General features: G+C 50.5%; 1 protein-coding gene across 5 annotated transcripts in view; it reads right to left on the bottom strand.

Moving 5' to 3' along the window:
• SLC7A9 (solute carrier family 7 member 9) overlaps nucleotides 1-17,844 on the bottom strand; it is a 31,873-nt gene extending 14,029 nt beyond the window's left edge. The window contains exons 1-9 of one of the 5 annotated variants that reach the window (XM_039467120.2): nucleotides 13,946-17,834; nucleotides 12,731-12,842; nucleotides 9,366-9,830; nucleotides 9,171-9,256; nucleotides 7,587-7,712; nucleotides 7,258-7,357; nucleotides 5,549-5,593; nucleotides 4,793-4,916; nucleotides 3,300-3,403 (exon numbers count right to left, since the gene is read on the bottom strand). In XM_039467120.2, the coding sequence (XP_039323054.1) occupies nucleotides 3,300-3,403; nucleotides 4,793-4,916; nucleotides 5,549-5,593; nucleotides 7,258-7,357; nucleotides 7,587-7,712; nucleotides 9,171-9,256; nucleotides 9,366-9,830; nucleotides 12,731-12,783 (1,103 nt within the window). In that variant the 5' untranslated portion in view covers nucleotides 12,784-12,842; nucleotides 13,946-17,834. Of the gene's footprint in view, nucleotides 1-3,299; nucleotides 3,404-4,792; nucleotides 4,917-5,548; nucleotides 5,594-7,257; nucleotides 7,358-7,586; nucleotides 7,713-9,170; nucleotides 9,831-11,163; nucleotides 11,450-12,730 lie in introns of all 5 variants that reach the window. The other 4 variants (XM_039467121.2, XM_074386597.1, XM_074386596.1 and 1 more) reach the window with 4 other exon arrangements.
• Nucleotides 17,845-18,382: the final 538 nt, after the last annotated feature.

Below are 18,382 nucleotides of genomic sequence, written 5' to 3'. Positions count from 1 at the left end.
AGCTAAAGGAACACGTTCTAACCCAATGCAAGGAAGCTAAGAACCTTGATAAAAGGTTAGATGAAATGCTAACTAGTACAACCAGTGTAGAGAAGAACATAAATGACTTGATAGAGCTGAAAAACACAGCACAAGAACTTCATGAAGCATATACAAGTTTCAATAGCCAAATCAATCAAGCGGAAGAAAGAATAACAGAGACTGACGATCAACTCAATGAAATAAAGCAAGAAGGCAATATTAGAGAAAACAGAGTGAAAAGAAATGAACAAAGCTTCCAAGAAATACGGGATTATGTGAAAAGACCTAATCTACATTTGATTGGTGTACCTGAAAGTGACAGGGAGAATGAAACCAAGGTGGAAAACACTCTTCAGGATATAATCCAGGAGGACTTCCCCAACCTAGCAAGGGAGGCCAACATTCAAATTCAAGAAATACAGAGAACACCACAAAGATATTCCTCCAGAAGAACCCCAAGGCACATAATCGTCAGATTCACCAGGGTTGAAATGAAGGAAAAAAATGCTAAGGACAGCCAGCAAGAAAGGTCGGGTTACCTACAAAGGGAAGTCTATCAGATTCACAGCGGATCTCTCAGCAGAAACTGAAACCCTACAAGCCAGAAGAGAGTGGGGGCCAATATTCAACATCCTTAAAGGAAAGAATTTTCAAACCAGAATTTCATATCCCTCCAAACTAAGATTTGTAACTGCAGGATAAATAAAACCCTTTATGGACAAGCAACTGCTGAGAGATTTCACCACCACCAGGCCTGCCTTATAAGCTCCTGAGCTGGGCGCGGTGGCTCAAGCCTGTAATCCCAGCACTTTGGGAGGCCGAGGCGGGTAGATCACGAGGTCAAGAGATCAAGACCATCCTGGTCAACATGGTGAAATCCCGTCTTTACTAAAAATACAAAAAAAAAAAAAAATTAGCTGGGCATGGTGGCACGTGCCTGTAATCCCAGCTACTCAGGAGGCCGAGGCAGGAGAATTGCCTGAACTCAGGAGGCGGAGGTTGTGGTGAGCCGAGATCGCGCCATTGCACTCCAGCCTGGGTAACGAACGAAACCCCGTCTCAAAAAAAAAAAAAAAAAAAAAAAAAAAAAAAATAATAATAATAATAATAATAATAAAAGCCATTTATTTAGCCAACAAACATATGAAAAAAAGCTCATCCTCATGGGCATTAGAGAAATGGAAATCAAAACCACATTGAGATACTATCTCATGCCAGTTAAAATGGCAATCATTAAAAAATCAGGAGACAACAGATGCTGGAGAGGATGTGGAGAAATAGGAACACTTTTACACTGTTGGTGGGAGTGTAAATTAGTTCAACCATTGTGGAAAACAGTGTGGTGATTCCTCAAGTATCTAGAAATATTAATTCCATTTGACCCAGCAATCCCACCACTGGGTATGTATCCAAAGGATTATAAATCATTCTGTTATAAAGACACATGCAGATGTATGTTCATTGCAGCACTGTTCACAATAGCAGATTTGGAACCAACCCAAATGCTCATCAGTGATAGACTGGATAAAGAAAACGTGGCACATAGACACCATGGAATACTATGCAGCCATAAAAAAGGATGAGTTCATGTCCTTTGCAGGGACATGGATGAAGCTGGAAACCATCATTCTCAGCAAACTGACACAAGAACAGAAAACCGAACACCACATATTCTCACTCATAAGTGGGTGTAGAACAATGAAAACATATGGACACGGAAGGAACATCACACACCAGGGCCCGTTGGGGGATGGGGCATTAGGGGAGGGATAGCGGGGGTTGGGGGAAGAGGGGAGGGATAACATTAGGAGAAATACCTAATGTAGATGACAGGGTGATGGATGCAGCAAACCACCATGGCACATGTGTACCTATGTAACACATCTGCATTCTGCACGTGCCCCAGAACTTAAAGTATACTTTAAAGAAATCCGCATGTCAGGTGTCTGCACTCCCGTGTTCATTTCGTTATTCGCCATAGCCGAGACACAGACAACAACCTCAGTGTCTGTCAACAGATGAATGAATAAAAATGTATATACAATGGAATACGATTCAGCCTCTAAACGGAATGGAATTCTGTCATTTTTGACAACAGGGATGACTCCAGAGAACATTATGCTAAGTGAAACAAGCCAGACAAAGACAAACATCCCATGGTATTCCCTTAAATGTTATGGAGCTGTAATTAGGGAAAATGAGTCAGGCTGGTGGGACTAAGGGAAAGCACAAAGAGGGGAAGCAGGTAAGCTACAAGCCTGCCTTTCTTCCTGATCCAGGACACACAGTCTTCCCACGCCCAGTGATTGCCAGACCCTCAGCTAATAGAAAAACACCAGTTAGCTCACTGCATCCTTCGCATGATCAGTACTTCACGTACCCCTCTCCAGCACACAGCACAAGCACCAGTCTATAAAATCCCAGCAAGCCTTTGTCTCTTTTCAGTCAGCTCCTTTCACTGACCTGCCCGCCTATTGCACCCTTACAATGTATTCTCCTTTCTCTAATAAATCTGCCTTTTTTTCTTTTGTTGAGACGGAGTTTTGCTCGTTGCCCAGGCTGGAGTGCACTGGCGCGATCTTGGATCACTGCAACCTCTGCCTCCCAGGTTCCAGTGATTCTCCTGTCTCAGCCTCCCAGGTAGCTGGGATTATAGGCATGTGCCACCACGCCTGGCTAATTTTGTATTTTTAGTAGAGACAAGTTTTCTCCATGTCTGTCAGGCTGGTGTCGAAACCCCGACCTCAGGTGATTCGCCCGCCTCAGCCTCCCAAAGTGCTGGGATTACAGGCGTGAGCCACTGCGCCTGGCCCATCTGCCTTTCTTGAACAACAAGAAATTCTTATCTCTGTGCCTCGAGAGCCTAGATACTTGTAATCACCTGCGACATACGTGAAATCTAAAATTTCAAACATAGCAATAGAGAGTAGAACATTGGTTATCAGGGGCTGAAGGAAGCGGGGCCTGAGATGGCAAAAGGAGAAATGTTGGTCGGCGGCTAGAGAGTTTGTTTGACGGGAGGAGTAAGCTCTGGTGATCCATTGCACAGCAATGTGACTATCGTTAACAGTGGTGTACATTTCAAAATGGCTAGTGGATTTCCAATGTACTCACCACAAAGACATGGTAAGTATGTGAGGTGATGCATATATTAATTAGCCTCATTTGCTCATTCCCCTGGCAGAGCCCTGAAGATTTCAGCTGTGTGTATTCCTTGGGTGTGACATTGGCTTGGCTGCCCCTGCCCACCCTGGGAGTGACAGCCGGGAGTTCCCTACCTGCCCGCTGTGAAGCAGGTCCCATTAGCAGCACCGATGGTTGAAAATGCCACAAAAAGTGGAACGACCCAAGAAGCTGGATAGAGAACACGGTCACCAAATGTCTGGTGAGAGAAGCGAGATGAGTCCTGAGGGTCTTTCTTGGCCTCCAAGAGCCACCAGCCCCCAAAAGCTATTCAGGCCTCCCAGGGGACCCAGGGACCCACCTCAGCTCAGGGCATAGCCTCCGACTCCTCCACTGCAGAGGAGAGGGGGGAACGCCACTCGCCTGTCTCCAGATCTTGTGATGGCAAGAGAAATCTCTTATCTACTACTCCCTGAGATAAATCTTTATTTTATGTATTTGTTTTGAGATGGAGTTTTGTTCTTATTTCCCAGGCTGGAGGGCAATGGTGATGTCTCCGCTCACTGCAACCCCCGCCTCCCAGGTTCAAGTGATTCTCCTGCCTCAGCCTCCCGAGTAGCTGGGATTACAGGCACCTGCCACCACGCCCAGCTAATTTTTGTATTTTTGTTAGAGGGGGGTTTCACCATGTTGGCCAGGCTGGACTTGAACTCCTGACCTTGTGATCTGCCTGCCTTGGCCTCCCAAAGTGCTGGGATTACAGGTGTGAGCCACTGTGCCCGGCCAAATCTTTATTTTTAAATTTGATGGTTTTTTTTTTGTTTGTTTGTTTTGTTTTGTTTTTTTGAGACAGGATTGCACTCTGTTGCCCAGGTTGGAGTACAATGGTGTGATTATGTCTCAAGGCAGTCTCAACCTCCTGGGCTCAAGCGATCCTCCCATCTCAGTGTTCCAAGTAGCTGGGGCCACAGGCACGCACCACCACACCTAGCTGCATAATTCTTGGTCATGTCAAAATCCTGATTCACCTCTCACTTCCCCAAACCTGCACGCCAACCGAAATGGCTGAATTCTCCCTCCCACCTGAGCAGCCCCAGTCTCGCAGTCAGTGACCTCAGCAGTTAGCCACACTGTGTCTCCTGCACCTTCCAAATCCCCAGCACTTGGCTGGCTGTTGGCAACTGCAGGAGGTCTCCAGCTGCCTCCTCACGGACCCCAGGGCCTCTCACCTCTCAGCTTCTATGATTCATTAGTATTTAGGGTGGTACATAAGTAACTGCCATTTTGCCATTGAAAGGAATGGCAAAAATGGCAATTACTTTTCCACCAACCTAATATAATGACCCCCCCCTCCCCGACTCCCTGGCACTTTCTGCCTCTGCTTCATGCTTATCTGTCAAACTGCAACCCTGGCCAGCCCAGCCCTGCCTCCAGCTCCACGCTGTGTGCACCCAGGCACCTGGTCCCATCTCTGCTGATGCCTGACCTCGTGTGGGGCTCAGGGGCTGCCCTGATTTGTCTGGTCTCCCAGGCTCTTCCGTGACTATTGTCCTCCTTCTCTGGGAGGGACCTCAGCTCCAGTGCTGATACCTGCCTTACCCCTTCCCATAAGCCATGGCCCCTCCAGCAGCGAAATCCAGGCACTCACCACAGCCACGGCCGGGGACTGCAGGAGCTCGGTGGTGGTCATCACGGTGAAGTAGGACACGTTCATGAGGATGTAGCATGCCATCACCAGGGGGATCCCAATGACAATGGCCAAGGGCAGGTTTCTGGGAGGTGAAATGACACAGAGACCCATGGTCAGACCAGAGCCTCCCGTGGAGACAGACACCTTCCCTGAGGCCCTCCCAGGGAGATGATTTGCAGGCAGCAGCACTCCAGCAGGAACATGAGACATTTTCAAATGAGAATGGTGCCTCTGACTCCAGAGCAGTTCACATGGAACTATTTATAAAGCAAAAATAGCCAGAGATAAAGGAAAACCAAACTCTTCCTCCCCTTAGCAGCCACTGCTCTGCCCCAAACCAAACCAAACTCTAGGCGTGCACAGTGAGCTCATAAGAAACCAATCGATGGCCGGGTGCAATGGCTCACACCTGAGAGGCAGAGACAGGAGACATCTTCTGAGGCCAGGAGTTCAGGACCAGCCTGGCCAGCATGGCAAAATCCCATCTCTACTAAAAAAATAAAAATAAAAATTAGTGAGCTCAGATTGCACCACTGCACTCCGGCCTAGGCAACAGAGCAAGACTCCATCTCAAAAAAAAAAAAAAAGAAGAAGAAAGAAAAAAATCATTCACTGTTGGAAAGGGTATCATGGAATAACCAGGGAAACAGCTCCAGCCTTCACCAAGAGAAATCAGCCTGCCCCGCCCTGTCCCCTACACTGACTCAACGTTACCTGTAAGGGTTTTGCAGTTCTTCTGTGATGTAATTCAGTTGATTCCTGGAAGAAAGATACAAGCATGACGCGGCTTGACTTTATTTTTCTATTATGAACCCATAATAATAAATGTTGGCCTCATTTAAGATTCTCTGCCAGAGAGAAAACGCTCCTGCAGGAATTCCAGGTGAATTTCTTTCCAGGTTAATGGCCCTGGCCAGAGCAACACATCTGTCAGCTGGTTGTCTTTGCCCTCCTTGGGAATCACACAGATTTGGAAGAATAATCAGAGTAGTGAGTCCCCAGGGTGCCTTGAAAAAATGGAATATTCTCTGAGAAGAGAATGAAATCTAGAAATGCTTTGCAGGAGAGAAGGACCAGTGTCACAGACTGTCATGCTTCTCCCTTAAAGGACAAAAATGGGCCAGCACTTTGGGAGGCCTAGGCAGGCAGATCACTTGAAGTTGGGAGTTCGAGACCAGCCAGGCCAACATGGTGAAACCTCATCTGTGAAAAATACAAAAATTAGCAGTGCAAGGTGGCAGGTGTCTGTAATCCCAGTTACTCAGGAGGCTGAGTCAGGAGAATTACTTGAACCTGGAGGGATGGGGGTTACAGTGAGCCAAGATCGTGCCACTGTGTTCCAGCCTGGGTGACAAAGTGAGACTCCATCTCTAAAAAGGACAAAAACAATCTCACCCACTAAACCTATAAGTATGTAACATTTGTATGATATTTTGTTTGTAGGACAGCCCCCTAAACCGTAAGTTCAGAGAGGCTCCCAAACCTAATGATTTTCAGGGTTAAATAGAGGAGCTATTGAGTATTCTTTGTTTAATCAAGAGCCTGGGGCTGGGAGTGGTGGCTGACGCCTGTAATCCCAGCACTTTGGGAGGCCGAGGAGAGAGGATTGCTTGAGTGCAGGAGTTTGAGACTGGCTTGGGCAACAGAGAGAGACTCTGTCTCTACAAAACAAAAATAAATAAATCATCAGGGTGTGGTAGCTACTATCTGTGGTCCCAGCTACTCAGGAGGCCGAGGTGGGAAGCTGGCTTCAGCCCAGTTCAAGGCTGCAGTGAGCTGTGATCATGCCATTTCACTGCAGCCTGGGTGACCAAGTGAGAGCCTGTCTCTTTAAAAAAAAAAAAAAAAACAGCTGGGCATGGTGGCTCACACCTGTAATCCCAGCAGTTTGGGAGGCCGAGGCAGGTGGATCATGAGGTCAGGAGTTTGAGACCAGCCTGGCCAACATGGTGAAACCCTGTCTCTACTAATAATACAAAAATTAGCTGGGCGTGGTGGCAGGCACCTGTAATCCCAGCTACTTGGAAGGCTGAAGCGGGAGAATCACTTGAACCTAAGAGGTGGAGGATGCAGTGAGCCAAGACTGTGCCACTGCACTCCAGCCTGGGCAACAGAGTGAGACTCGGTCTCAAAACAAAACAACAGAAAACCCAAGCTTGGGCCCTGGCTGCCTCTAATTCCGCTGAGCTTGTGTTGGCCTGGTGAGGGTTCTACACAGAGCACTCTGGCTGACTGAGAAGGCGTCTCCGAGAATAAAGGCTCGAGGTTGTCGCATGCTTCACAAAAAGGAAATGTGAGGGTGAGTGTCAGAGTCACACCAAACGCCAGAAAGGGGAGCTCACTGCTTTCCATGACGGCTGGAGTTAAAGTCGCCTGGAGAATCCCACCCACCCCTAGACTCGGGACATCCCAGGACGCCTCACCATCCATCGTAGGCCCAGAGTCCATTGTAAAATGCCAGACTGATGGCTCCCACAGACAGCTGGGCGCCCTCGAAAGAATTCTCAAAATTCTTTGTGTTTCCTGTAATGAAGCCAGACAGTGAACAGCAGGTGTCAGCCAGCCAGATCTTCACGTGAAGACGGGCATGATAATGACCCCAGCTTATTAAACACTCTGAAACTAAGGATCCCTCCCACTGAGTTCCTGCCACGATTCCTTGGAGATGGGTTTGTAGGGCAAGGCTGGTCCCGCTCCCAGTGGAAGGGGTTCTGGCGTGTGCCTGTGCAGGGCCCGCCCTCCTGTGGGTCACCTTGGGCCAGGAGCACGAGCCCGCTGATGATGATGATGGCCACGATCACCAGCTTGGCTGCAGTGAAGATGTTCTGGACATAGCTTCCCAGCCGCACGCTCAGTGAGTTCACCGTCGTGATGAATACTGGAAGGGTGGGGGCAGTTTCTGCATTTATGGTTTTCAACAAAGCCCTGGAGAGAGTCTCCTTTCTTTTATATACTTTGTAACTTTTTACTATTACTTTTTTTTTTTTTTTTTTAGATAGAGTCTCACTCTGTCACCCGGGCTGGAGAGCAGTGGCACGATCTCAGTGATCTCTGCCTCCCAGGTTCAAGCGAGTCTCCTGCCTCAGCCTCCTGAGTAGTTATTATGACAGGTGCACGCCGCCATGACCAGCTGATTTTTGTATTTTTAGTAGAGCTTGTCTGGAGCTTCCAGCAGGGAGGTGCAGCTACTCGTATACCCTTGACCAAAAGCCGGCCCTTCTCTGTCGGGGATGCTTGTCCTCTTCGACTGAGCATGCGGCTTCGGGAGGAAGGGGACACCGGCCTAGCCAGCCAGATCAGCCGAACCAACCCTGGCGATCAATGGGGTGACAGATCGCCCTCACATCCAATTTTTGTAATTTTATGTTTATTTATTTAGAGATGGAGTCTCACTCTGTCGTCCAGGCTGGAGTGCAACGGCACTCTCTCGGCTCACTGCAACCTCCGCCTCCTGGGTATCAAGCAGTTCTCCTGCCTCAGTCTCCTGAGTAGCTGGGAATACAGGCACATGCCACCCCCACCTGCCTAATTTTTGTATTTTTAGTAGAAATCGGGTTTTGCCATGTTGGCAAGCCTGGTCTCAAACTCCTGACCTTAAGTAATGCACCCACCTTGGCCTCCCAAAGTGTTGGGATTACATGCGTGAGCCACCGTGCCCAACCTCTTTTATTTTTTGAGACAGGGTCCAAGGCTCAAGTGATCCCCCTGCCTCAGCCTCCCAAGTAGCTGGAACACCAGCGCATGCCACCACACCCAGCTAATGTTTTTATTTTTGTAGAGGCAAGGGTTTCACTAGGTTGACCAGGCTGGTCTCAAACTCTTGGCCTCAAGCAATCCTCCCACCTCAGCCTCCCAAAGTGGTGAGATTCCAAGTATCAGCCACTGCCTGCAGCCCACCCCTGCTCCCCCACCAGCCACCACATTTACCTCCCAAATCCCAAGAGGGAAGATCCCAATATGGGAGCTTAAGGACCTTTAAAATGCACCTGGAGATGACCTTTGCAATCCAGCTGGGCTGCCTCAGCCAGCAAAAAATTATCAGGGCATGGTAGGCAGCCTCCCGAGTAGCTAGGATTACAGGCACCTGCCAGCATGCCGGGAAAGGAGCCGGGCCCTAAGCCCGACTATGCCCTTCAGGACAGCTTGTGGCCTCCCTCTCTGTAGCCCCCATGGGCATGGGGGTCCCAGTGTGCAGCACCCACAGGTACAGCAAAGGCTGATGCCAGGCCCTGCCTGGCCTCAAACCAGAGACTCTAGCTCACTAGTTGGGGGCTGAGGGCAGAGTCCCCGGACAACCAGGTCTTTTCTGACCCCCACCCTGGGCTTGGGTACTCACAGATGGCAGCAGCAGCCAGGCATTTCACAACAATTTCAGGAGGCTTGCAGCCTGGGTAGAAGGGCGAGCACACGTACTCGGAGAAGCTGAGGCAAATAATGGCAAAGGACGAGGGCTTCATGACGATCAGGCTGGCCCAGGAGAAGAGGTAGGCGGGGATGGGCCCGTAGGCCTCCATCAGGTAGGGGTACTCACCCCCAGACTTGGTGATCATCGTGCCAAGCTCTGCATAGCACAGGGCACCTGGAACGCAGAGAGGAAGGGCCCATAGGCCGCTCGTGAGGCACTGCCCCTACCCCAGGGGCTGTGTTCCCCCGGGGGGCTGTGTTCATATGGAGGGCCACCATAGTGTGCCCTTGCCAGATGGCCCTGAGCTCCAGCCGCTGGACATTCAGACCAGCCTGATTTACACCTGTTTGCCACACAAGAGCCGAGAGGGACCCCGGCAGGGCGAGGGCTGGCACAGATAGCACCTGCCTAGTGTGCCCCACCAGGGAGCCACGTCTCTTTACCCAGCGTCGAGAGGACCCCGCAAGCCGCCCATATGATGAGGCAGGGCCCCACGGCTTCCGTGTTGCTGAGCACAGACTTGGGGGAGATGAAGATCCCGGAGCCGATGATGGTGCCCACGATGATGGAGATGCCACTGATGAGGCCCAGCTGGGTGTGGAGGAAGGGAGAGGGCGTTAGTGCCACGCCCGGGCCCAGCCCAGAAGTCCAGGCGCCGCCCCCCTCCAAAGGGCCAGGGGAAGCCCAGCAAAAGCCCATGCCCCAGGTGCTTCCAGCCTGGGCGGCTGCTGTGGCAACAGCAGGACACCGCTCCCCGGGCTTCGCTCACGTTAACTCAATGAATTCTCGTGACAGCCCCATGAGCTGGCCACACTGTACCACCCCCATGGTACAGAGGAGGACGCTAAAGCACAGAAAGGTTAGGAGGCTGCTAGAAGCGACTCATGTTCCGCCCCTAACCATGATCCTGTGTCCTCAATGGAAAGGCCGACTTGGCAACAGCTTGCCAATGAGAAAAGTCCTCAGGAAACACCTCTGCTCTGGGCAAATGAGAAAGGAGTGTGCCACCAAAGCCGAGGAAGTCAGGGCCTGGAATCCAGGCCAGAGGGGCCGTGCGGAGTGAGCAAAGGGGGCCTCCCAGAAACAGAAAAGTCGTGGGGACTGTGAACTTTCTGTGGTGCCATTTTATCTTATTTTTGTTTGTTTATTTAGAGTCACTGTCTCTCTCTGTCGCCTAGGCTGGAGCACAGCTGTGCAATCATAGTTCACGGCAGCCTCAAACTCCTGGCCTCAGACAATCCAGCTCAGCCTCCCAAAGTGCAGTGAGTCACTGTGCCTGGCCCTGTGCCGTTTGCTAGGATGTGAGCTTTCTCAGAACAGAACCAAGCTCAGAGAGACATCAGATGGTTCCATTCCTGTGAAGTTCAAGAACAGGTGACTCTAATTGAAAACCCTATGAACTCAGGGCTGGGTCCCTGCCTAGAAAGGGGCAGGAGGGGGCTTTCTGGGGTGGCACATCTGTCAAAACCCATCAAACTTGGCACTAAAGATCTGCACATTTCAGCCACGGGCGGTGGCTCATGCCTGTAATCCCAGCACTTTGGGAAGCCGAGGCAGGCGCTTTACCGGAGGTCCGGAGTTTGAGACCAGCCTGGCCAACATGGTAAAACCCCATTTCTACTGAAAAATACAAAAATTAGCCAGACGTGTTGGCGCACACCTGTAATCCCAGCTACTTAGGAGGCTGAGGCAGGAGAATCACTTGAACCTGGGAGGCGGAGGTTGCGTTGAGCCAGTCACTACACCTAAGTGACAGAACGAGACTGTCTCAAAAAGCACTGCACATTTTATTGCATATAAATTACACACCAATCAACGACGAGGGAAAAAAGAAGCCCAACTGAGGTCCTACTCATAACACCTGTCTTCAGAAGCGGCCCCAGCCAGATCTCCAGAGCCTGAAGTTTCCAGCACCTGTGTTCACCTGGGAAGAGGCTGGGCTTGGAGTCAGATCGCAGGGGACGAGGGGCTCCCAGCTGCAGGCTGCCACCCTGGGGATGCTGCACACACAAGCAGGATCCCTGGGGCGCAGCATCAGCTTTCAGGGACAAGGCACACTTCCAGGGCAGGGAGGGACGGGCTCAGTCCTCCTCCTCGTCTTCGCCCTACCCAGGGCTTTGGTTTGGCTCCGGAATCCTCCCTCCCTTCTGCTGAGGGACTGCCTGGGTTCTGATCTGGGTGAGGTCTGCATTCACCCTGAGGTTTCCTGCCTGAGAGGTAGACCTAGCTCAGTTTTCCGTTTTTAGACTCAAGGTCTCGCTCTGTCGCCTAGGCTTAGAGTGCAGTGGCACGATCATGACTCACTGCAGGCTAATCTCCTGGGATCAAGCAAGCCTCCCACCTCAGGCTCCCCAAAGTGCTAAGGTTACAGGCTTGTGCAGCCACACCTGGTCCCAGCTCAGAAGACACATCTGGGGATTTCTCAGCTGTGTTGAGGCTCTTGCTGGGATCTAGCCTAAGACTGGCAGAGAGGCAGGGGGCTGCAGCCCATCGTCTACCTCCTGGGGACCTCAACCCCAGGCCAAGCCATTTAGGCCATGCCAGCCCCCAGTCAAGCCCTAAAGCCTTGGTGCCGTCCCTCCTCCATCCCCTCTGCTGCCAGGCACGGGAGCTCTCAGAGGCCCCGCCCAGACCCCGGCTCTGGAAGCAGAAGCTGTCCTGAGCTCGCCGGAGGCTGCCTTTCCTCATCCTGGGAGCCTGAAGCCCTCCTGCGCCTCCACGCTGAGTACCTCTGCTCCCAACTGCCTGGGCCTGGTGTAGTGTGCTGTGTCCAGCTCCCTTCTGCCTTCACCCCAGCCCCAAGGCTCCCTTTCCCTCCAGACCCAGGGCCAGCTCCAGCTGCTCACTGCAGCCCAACTCAGGGCTGCCGTCCCTGCTAGACGCCTGTAAGACAGAACGGGCTCTGCTGGGAGCAATACTTCCCATCACGACAGCCATTCAGACATAAGAGGGACAGGTATTTTGAGGGGAATCAACCATCAGAACGCCCTCTCTGGCTGGGCACAGTGACTCACACCCAGGCTCCCAAAGTAATCCCAGCACTTTGGGAGCCCAAGGTAGGAGGGTCACTTGAGCCCAAGAGTTCCAGACCAGCCTGGGCAACATAGCAAGAGCCTGCCTCCACAGAAAAAAATTTCTGAAAGTTAAAAATTTGGCAATGCCTCTGTAATCCCAGCTACTCAGGAGGCTGCGGCAGGAGGATCGCTTAAATCTGGGAGGTGGAAGTCGTAGTGAGCTGAGATCGCACCACTGCACTCCAGCCTTGTTGACAGAGCAAGACTGTCTCAAACAAACAAAACCATGCAGAGTTCCCTGGGAAGAGGGAAAGAGGTGAGTCCAGAGATTGTCCCCTTAAAGATGTACTTTACAAATTAAAGAGCACCTCTTCTGCCCTGTCACTAGAGATCAGCAAGGACTTCACTGCCTGTGCCCCCCGTTCAGATGCCCTTGCCTAACCTGCAAAGGCCCCGCCCCACCAGAGGCCGCCTTACCTCCTTTTGGAGACTGGTGGTCTTGGGCTCTTGGCTCTGGATGGACTTCTCATCCTCTCTCCGCTTTCTCAGGCCGGTCTCCCCCATGTTTCCTCCTGCTGGTTCCAGGAGACTGCAAGGAGGACGCACAGTTGAATCTTGGTTCAGCAGAAGTGCAAGTCCGGCCTGGACTAGGGGAGCTGGCTCCAAAGCACAGTGTTGGTTATTGCTGGAGGTGGGTGCCGGTGCCAGCCCCGCAGGGCTCATGCGCTGGGCCCCAGAGTCCAAGTCAGTCATTCACGTCGTCCAGGCAAGGGAACGCAGCTTCCTGCTAATCTCCAAAGCACAGCTGCTTGCTTAGCTCTCTCCTAGACAGGCCCTGGGAGCCTCCTGGCCCATGTGCCTGTGCCTTAAAAGTCATTCTACCTCTGTGGTCCAATTTCATTTATTTTCAAAAGTAAAAAGAAATATTTAACAACATCCTGGGCTGGGCGCAGTGGCTCACACCTGTAATCCCAGCACTTTGGGAGGCTGAGGTGGACGGATCACTTGAGCCCAGGAATTCAAGAACAGCCTGGCCAACATGGCAAAAAACCGTCAATACTAAAAATACAAAAAAAAAAAAAAAAAATTAGCTGGGTGTGGTGGTGGGTGCGAGAGGGAGGGAGAATAACTGAGAATAAGGCAGGAGAATCACTTGAACCAGGAGGCAGAGGCTGCAGTGAGCTGAGATCGTGCCATTGCACTCCAGCTGGGGTGACAGAGCGAGACTCCGTCATACAAAAAATTTAAAAATTTAAATATCCTGGAATGTATTTATCAGAATCAAGTCTAGGGAAGGAAAGTTTGTCTTATAATTCCTTCCCAAGATTAAAGGCACCCCATACATCATAGATCCACAATACAGGTACTTTTTCTTTCTACTTTTAAAATTTTTACAATATTTTTTGTAAAGATGGGGTCTTGCTATGTTGCCCAGGCTGGACTCCAACTCCTGGACTCAAGCAGTCTCCTCACCTCAGCCTCCCAAAGGGCTGGGATTACAGGCATGAGCCCCCATGCCTGGCCAGGTACTTTTTCACTGAGTCATGAAAGGAATGAAAAAATTGCTGAGGAAACCCAGTTTCAGACTGAATTAGGAGATACCCACGCACCACTGTACCCTCTCTCAATAAATTCTCTGTCCAGGCGCTGGCCAGGAGAGCCATGAGCCTTCCTGTCACCCACAGACCTTACCTTCCTCCGTGACCCTGCAGAGCCGGAGGAGCCGCAGCCCAGCTGACCACCCGTGCCTGCACGGTCCAGCCCTAGGAATGGCCATGTCTTGTGCCCAGGAATGGAGGAAGTCAAGAAGGTACAGAGGTCAATAGGGGTAATTATTAAACACCTTTTTTTTTAAGCAATGAAGCATAGATACGCCACATAAAAAGGGGAGGGTCAGGCAGATCAATTTCTCTCCGAAACCATTTTTGTTTTGTTCATTTGTGTCTAGGTCATTTTTTAAAACCAGACAGTCCCAAATCAGCTACGTTTTACCCAAAGGTAAAATAAATTAGGCCTTCTTTTATCTCTTGGAATCAGAGGAGATAAACTTTGGAACCAATTCTCTAATTGCCTTAATGGGCTGTATTTAAAACTCGGAAGTCAGGCAGCGCAAACAGGAACTGCTGTGTGTGCCTAACTCTGCTGTTGGTCAGTTTCCTCCCTGCCCATGAATTTCCCCCAGCCCTGGGCCTGCCAATGGCTGAGCAGGTGAGAGTGGCCGAGCCTTTCCCACTCACCTGTACCAGTGACAGGGCTTCACCACTTGGAACCACAAGCAGTCCTGAGGCAACACAGGCCCGTGTCCTCCCTGCAGCTGTGGCCAAAAGCTAGTCAGGTCTGGCTGTGGTACTGTTCACGTAGCCATGTCATGGCTCATCAGACACAAGGGACGCAACACCTTGCCCATCAGGGAAACGGAGGTCTACACGGGAGACGGGAAACACAAGGCCAGGGAGCTCCGGTCCCCATCCAGGGCTGCCAGGGTCTGGATCTCTCCAGGAGGGAGCACAAGTTCTCCCCACATTGCTATCGGACCTAGGCTCAGGCAGCAGCCGCAGGGGTCAGTGCTAAGCCCTGTCAGGGAAGGAAGCTCCTTATGAGACAGGCAGGAGAATAGCCTGGTACAGCCTGAGCACTGCGTCTGAAGCATCGTGGCTGTCATCTTCAGCCAAAACTCTGGTAGCTTTGCCTTTGGGCAAATTTAACTGCATCTCAGATATTGGATGGAACATAAGGCCAGTGATGGAAGGAACTGGGCCAGTCTCTGGGGGTCAGTTTGGGGCAAGCAGAGCGGAGAGAGGGACAGGTTTCTCTGAAGGCCATCTGCACAATGCAGGGACCCTTGGTGTCCCAGAGGCAGGGTCCTGATTTAGAAGTTTGTCACCTCCCATCTTGGGAGGGCCCAGCCTGTTCACCTGCCTGCCACGCCCAGACCCCTGAGTAGACAGCCTGGAGAGTAGAAGCCAGGGGCTGGCACCCCAGATAGAACCTGCCCAGGGTTTGCTGGGGTCACTCCTCCTAGCGCTGTGGCACTCATCATAGCACCTGGCACATCCTTTGCAGAACACCACAGAGACGCCCTGCGTCAAAAGTGCCCAAGCAGACAGTGGCCTCCGCTGGGGCCAGACAGCCCTGCAACCTCACCCACTACCTACAAGGGCTTGGCTGCCCTGCCAGGATCAGCGTCTGAATCTGCAAAGTGGGGCTAGCAATGGGCGCCCCCTCATGGAACACGCTGAACTTGCACATTCCATGGAAGTCCAGGCCTTGGTCTTCCTGAGCCTCTGCCAATGGCAGGGTGTGAGGGAGGGTCTTTGTTAAGTCAGAAACCTCCACTTGAGTTCGTTTTGGGTCCACAGTGAGCGTTTCTAAAGGCTGTTTCTTAAAGCTATGTTTTTCACCCCAGTCCCCACCTCTCCCTCCTTGAATACACAGAGAGTATTCGAGTAATTCTCATAAGCTTCTTCTCGTGGAAAATACTGAGGATTTGATCTAAAAAGCAGAATCTTCCCCAGTTCTTGAAGATGGTTGGTTCATTGTGCATCCAGCGCTTCTGCCATGTGGCTGAAGTTTCACCTCCCTGCTGTCGATTCTTTTTTTTTTTTTTTTTTTTTTTTTGAGATGGAGTCTCACTGTGTCACCCAGGCTGGAATACAGTGGTGCAATCTCAGCACACTGCAGCCTCCACCTCCTGGGTTTAAGCAATTCTCCCTGTCTCGGCCTCCCGAGTAGCTGGGATTACAGGTGTGTGACACCATACCCGGCTAATTTTTGTATTTTTAGTAGAGACAGGATTTCACCATGTTAGTCAGGCTGGTCTTGAACTCCTGACCTCAAGTGTGATCCACCTGCCTCGGCCTCCCAAAGTGCTGGCATTATAGGCATGGGCCACCGCACCCAGCCTACCACTCTATTTCTTGACCTTCACTTTCAACCTGTGCTTTTCCCTTCTGATTGCAACAATGCTTGCAGTTTGAAGACATTCACAGCATCTGCATTTTATCTTATATTTGGTGCATATCTTGTTTCAGTTGGGGAGGGGAAAATTCTTCCCTTAACCCTTCTGGATTCTTTGGTTGGGCTTCAAATTGAGACGAATGGGAGGGAAACTTTTAATTTTGTGTATATGCAACAGAGTCCCACGAAGCAAGATACTTGAAGAAAGGCCAGAAGACTAAAGCTTATCTAGCATCCTGAGCTATATAAAGATTAGGGGCTTGGGGTTTCCTAGGCTGTTGGAGACTAGTAATGGGATGCAAGGGAAGGAAATGCATGGTGAATAAAGGTCATCTGGTTATGCAAATATGTCTCTCAGGTAATAAACATTGTCTCTTCCTGGTAGATACTTGTACTCATGTAAATTTCCTTCATGACATAATTTCTTTTGCAAAGGGCAGCTTTTCAGAGCTACACCTGTTGTGTCTGCAGTTTCTTAGAATAACCGGCTCAACATATTCTAAAGAGGTATATTTTGGGGTGACATACATGGGGTCTTCTATAGTCATATTTTGGCGGTTCTATGTCCTGAGCCCCAGCGTTTCCTTCTTCTGTGATGGTTTGTGTTTAACCAGGCTAGAGTGCAATGGCATGATCATGGCTCACTGCAGCCTTGACCTCCTGGGCTCAAGGGATCCTCCCATTTCAGCCTCTCAAAGTGCTGAGATTAACAGGCATGAACTATTGCACCTGGCCTCCTGTGATGGTTTTAAAGACATCTTTAATCCCATAGTGTCAACCCATTTCTGCACAGCCTCTGGGATGCCCAGCTGGGCACCGTGTTCTCTAATTCACTGTCCTCATGACAGAGGCAGGGTCTTGGACAAACATTCAGGCAGAGGCTGTATCTTCCTTCACTACTCAAAGCTTGTTCCAGACCTGCCTTCAAGTTTTCAGACTTTCTCCTATTCATTAAGTTCACTCAGTCTTATATTCCTTCCTGCTGCTGCTGCCAGTAGTATCTGGGGATTTGGAGGGGGACCCAAAAGACAGGTATACCTGGCATATGACCACACATAGAAGTGGTGCTCCCTTACCTCCTGAATTCCAACCAGGAGAATTTGTGATGAATCAGTGGTGTACAAAGACTTTCAACGTCAGGGACAAACTGTCTAACAATAAAACAATTAGCAAGGAAAGCATAATAATTTCAAAACTCTTATCTAGGAACAATCTATATATATCCAGCAATTATTGGAAAGTACAATTCTGCCTTTGAACTTTGTCCATCATTTTAATGTGTTCCAAGTAATATGGTTTTACAGGAAATTACCTGCTTGCAGAAGCCAGCGAGTCACAGCACGCCATCAAAACACGACTTCCCATCTGCTCCCTTCCCCACCGACCTCATCACTGTTCGTGGTCACTGCCCCTTTTCTCAACCATGGTGGCCACACGTGATGAAAAAGCTGTGTTTGCTGCTGAAGTTGGGGAAAGAGGGTTCTGTGTCATCAAAGATCTTTTTTTCTTTTTCTTTTTTTGAGACGGAGTTTCGCTCTTGTTACCCAGGCTGGAGTGCAATGGTGCGATCTCGGCTCACCGCAACCTCCGCCTCCTGGGTTCAGGCAATTCTCCTGCCTCAGCCTCCTGAGTAGCTGGGATTACAGGCACGCGCCACCATGCCCAGCTAATTTTTTGTATTTTTAGTAGAGACGGGGTTTCACCATGTTGACCAGGATGGTCTCGATCTCTCGACCTTGTGATCCACCCGCCTCAGCCTCCCAAAGTGCTGGGATTACAGGCTTGAGCCACCGCGCCCGGCATCAAAGATCTTTAATAAAGAGCTATTATTTTTTGGGCTGGGTACTGTGGCTCACACCTGTAATCTCAGCACTTTGGGAGGCTGAGGCAGGGGGACTGTTCAAGGTCAGGAGTTTGAGACCAGCCTGGGCAACATAGCAAGCCCCTCCCTGTCTTTACAAGAAAAAAATTTTTAAATATTAGCCGGGCATGGTGGTGTACACCTATAGTCCCAGATACTCTGAGGAGGCTGAGGTGGGACGACTGCTTGAGTCCAGGAGTTCAAGGCTGCAGTGAGCTACAATCGTGCCACTGGACTGGGTGACAGGTCGAGACACTCTAACATAGGGAGCTGCCATTTTATGTAATCTTGTTTCTGTCTGCCCAGCACCT

Source organism: Saimiri boliviensis, chromosome 14 (assembly GCF_048565385.1).
Source record: "Saimiri boliviensis isolate mSaiBol1 chromosome 14, mSaiBol1.pri, whole genome shotgun sequence".
Taxonomy (NCBI): Eukaryota; Metazoa; Chordata; class Mammalia; order Primates; family Cebidae; genus Saimiri; species Saimiri boliviensis.
Note: the sequence above shows the minus strand (reverse complement) of the source record. Positions and strands in the feature narration are given on the sequence as shown.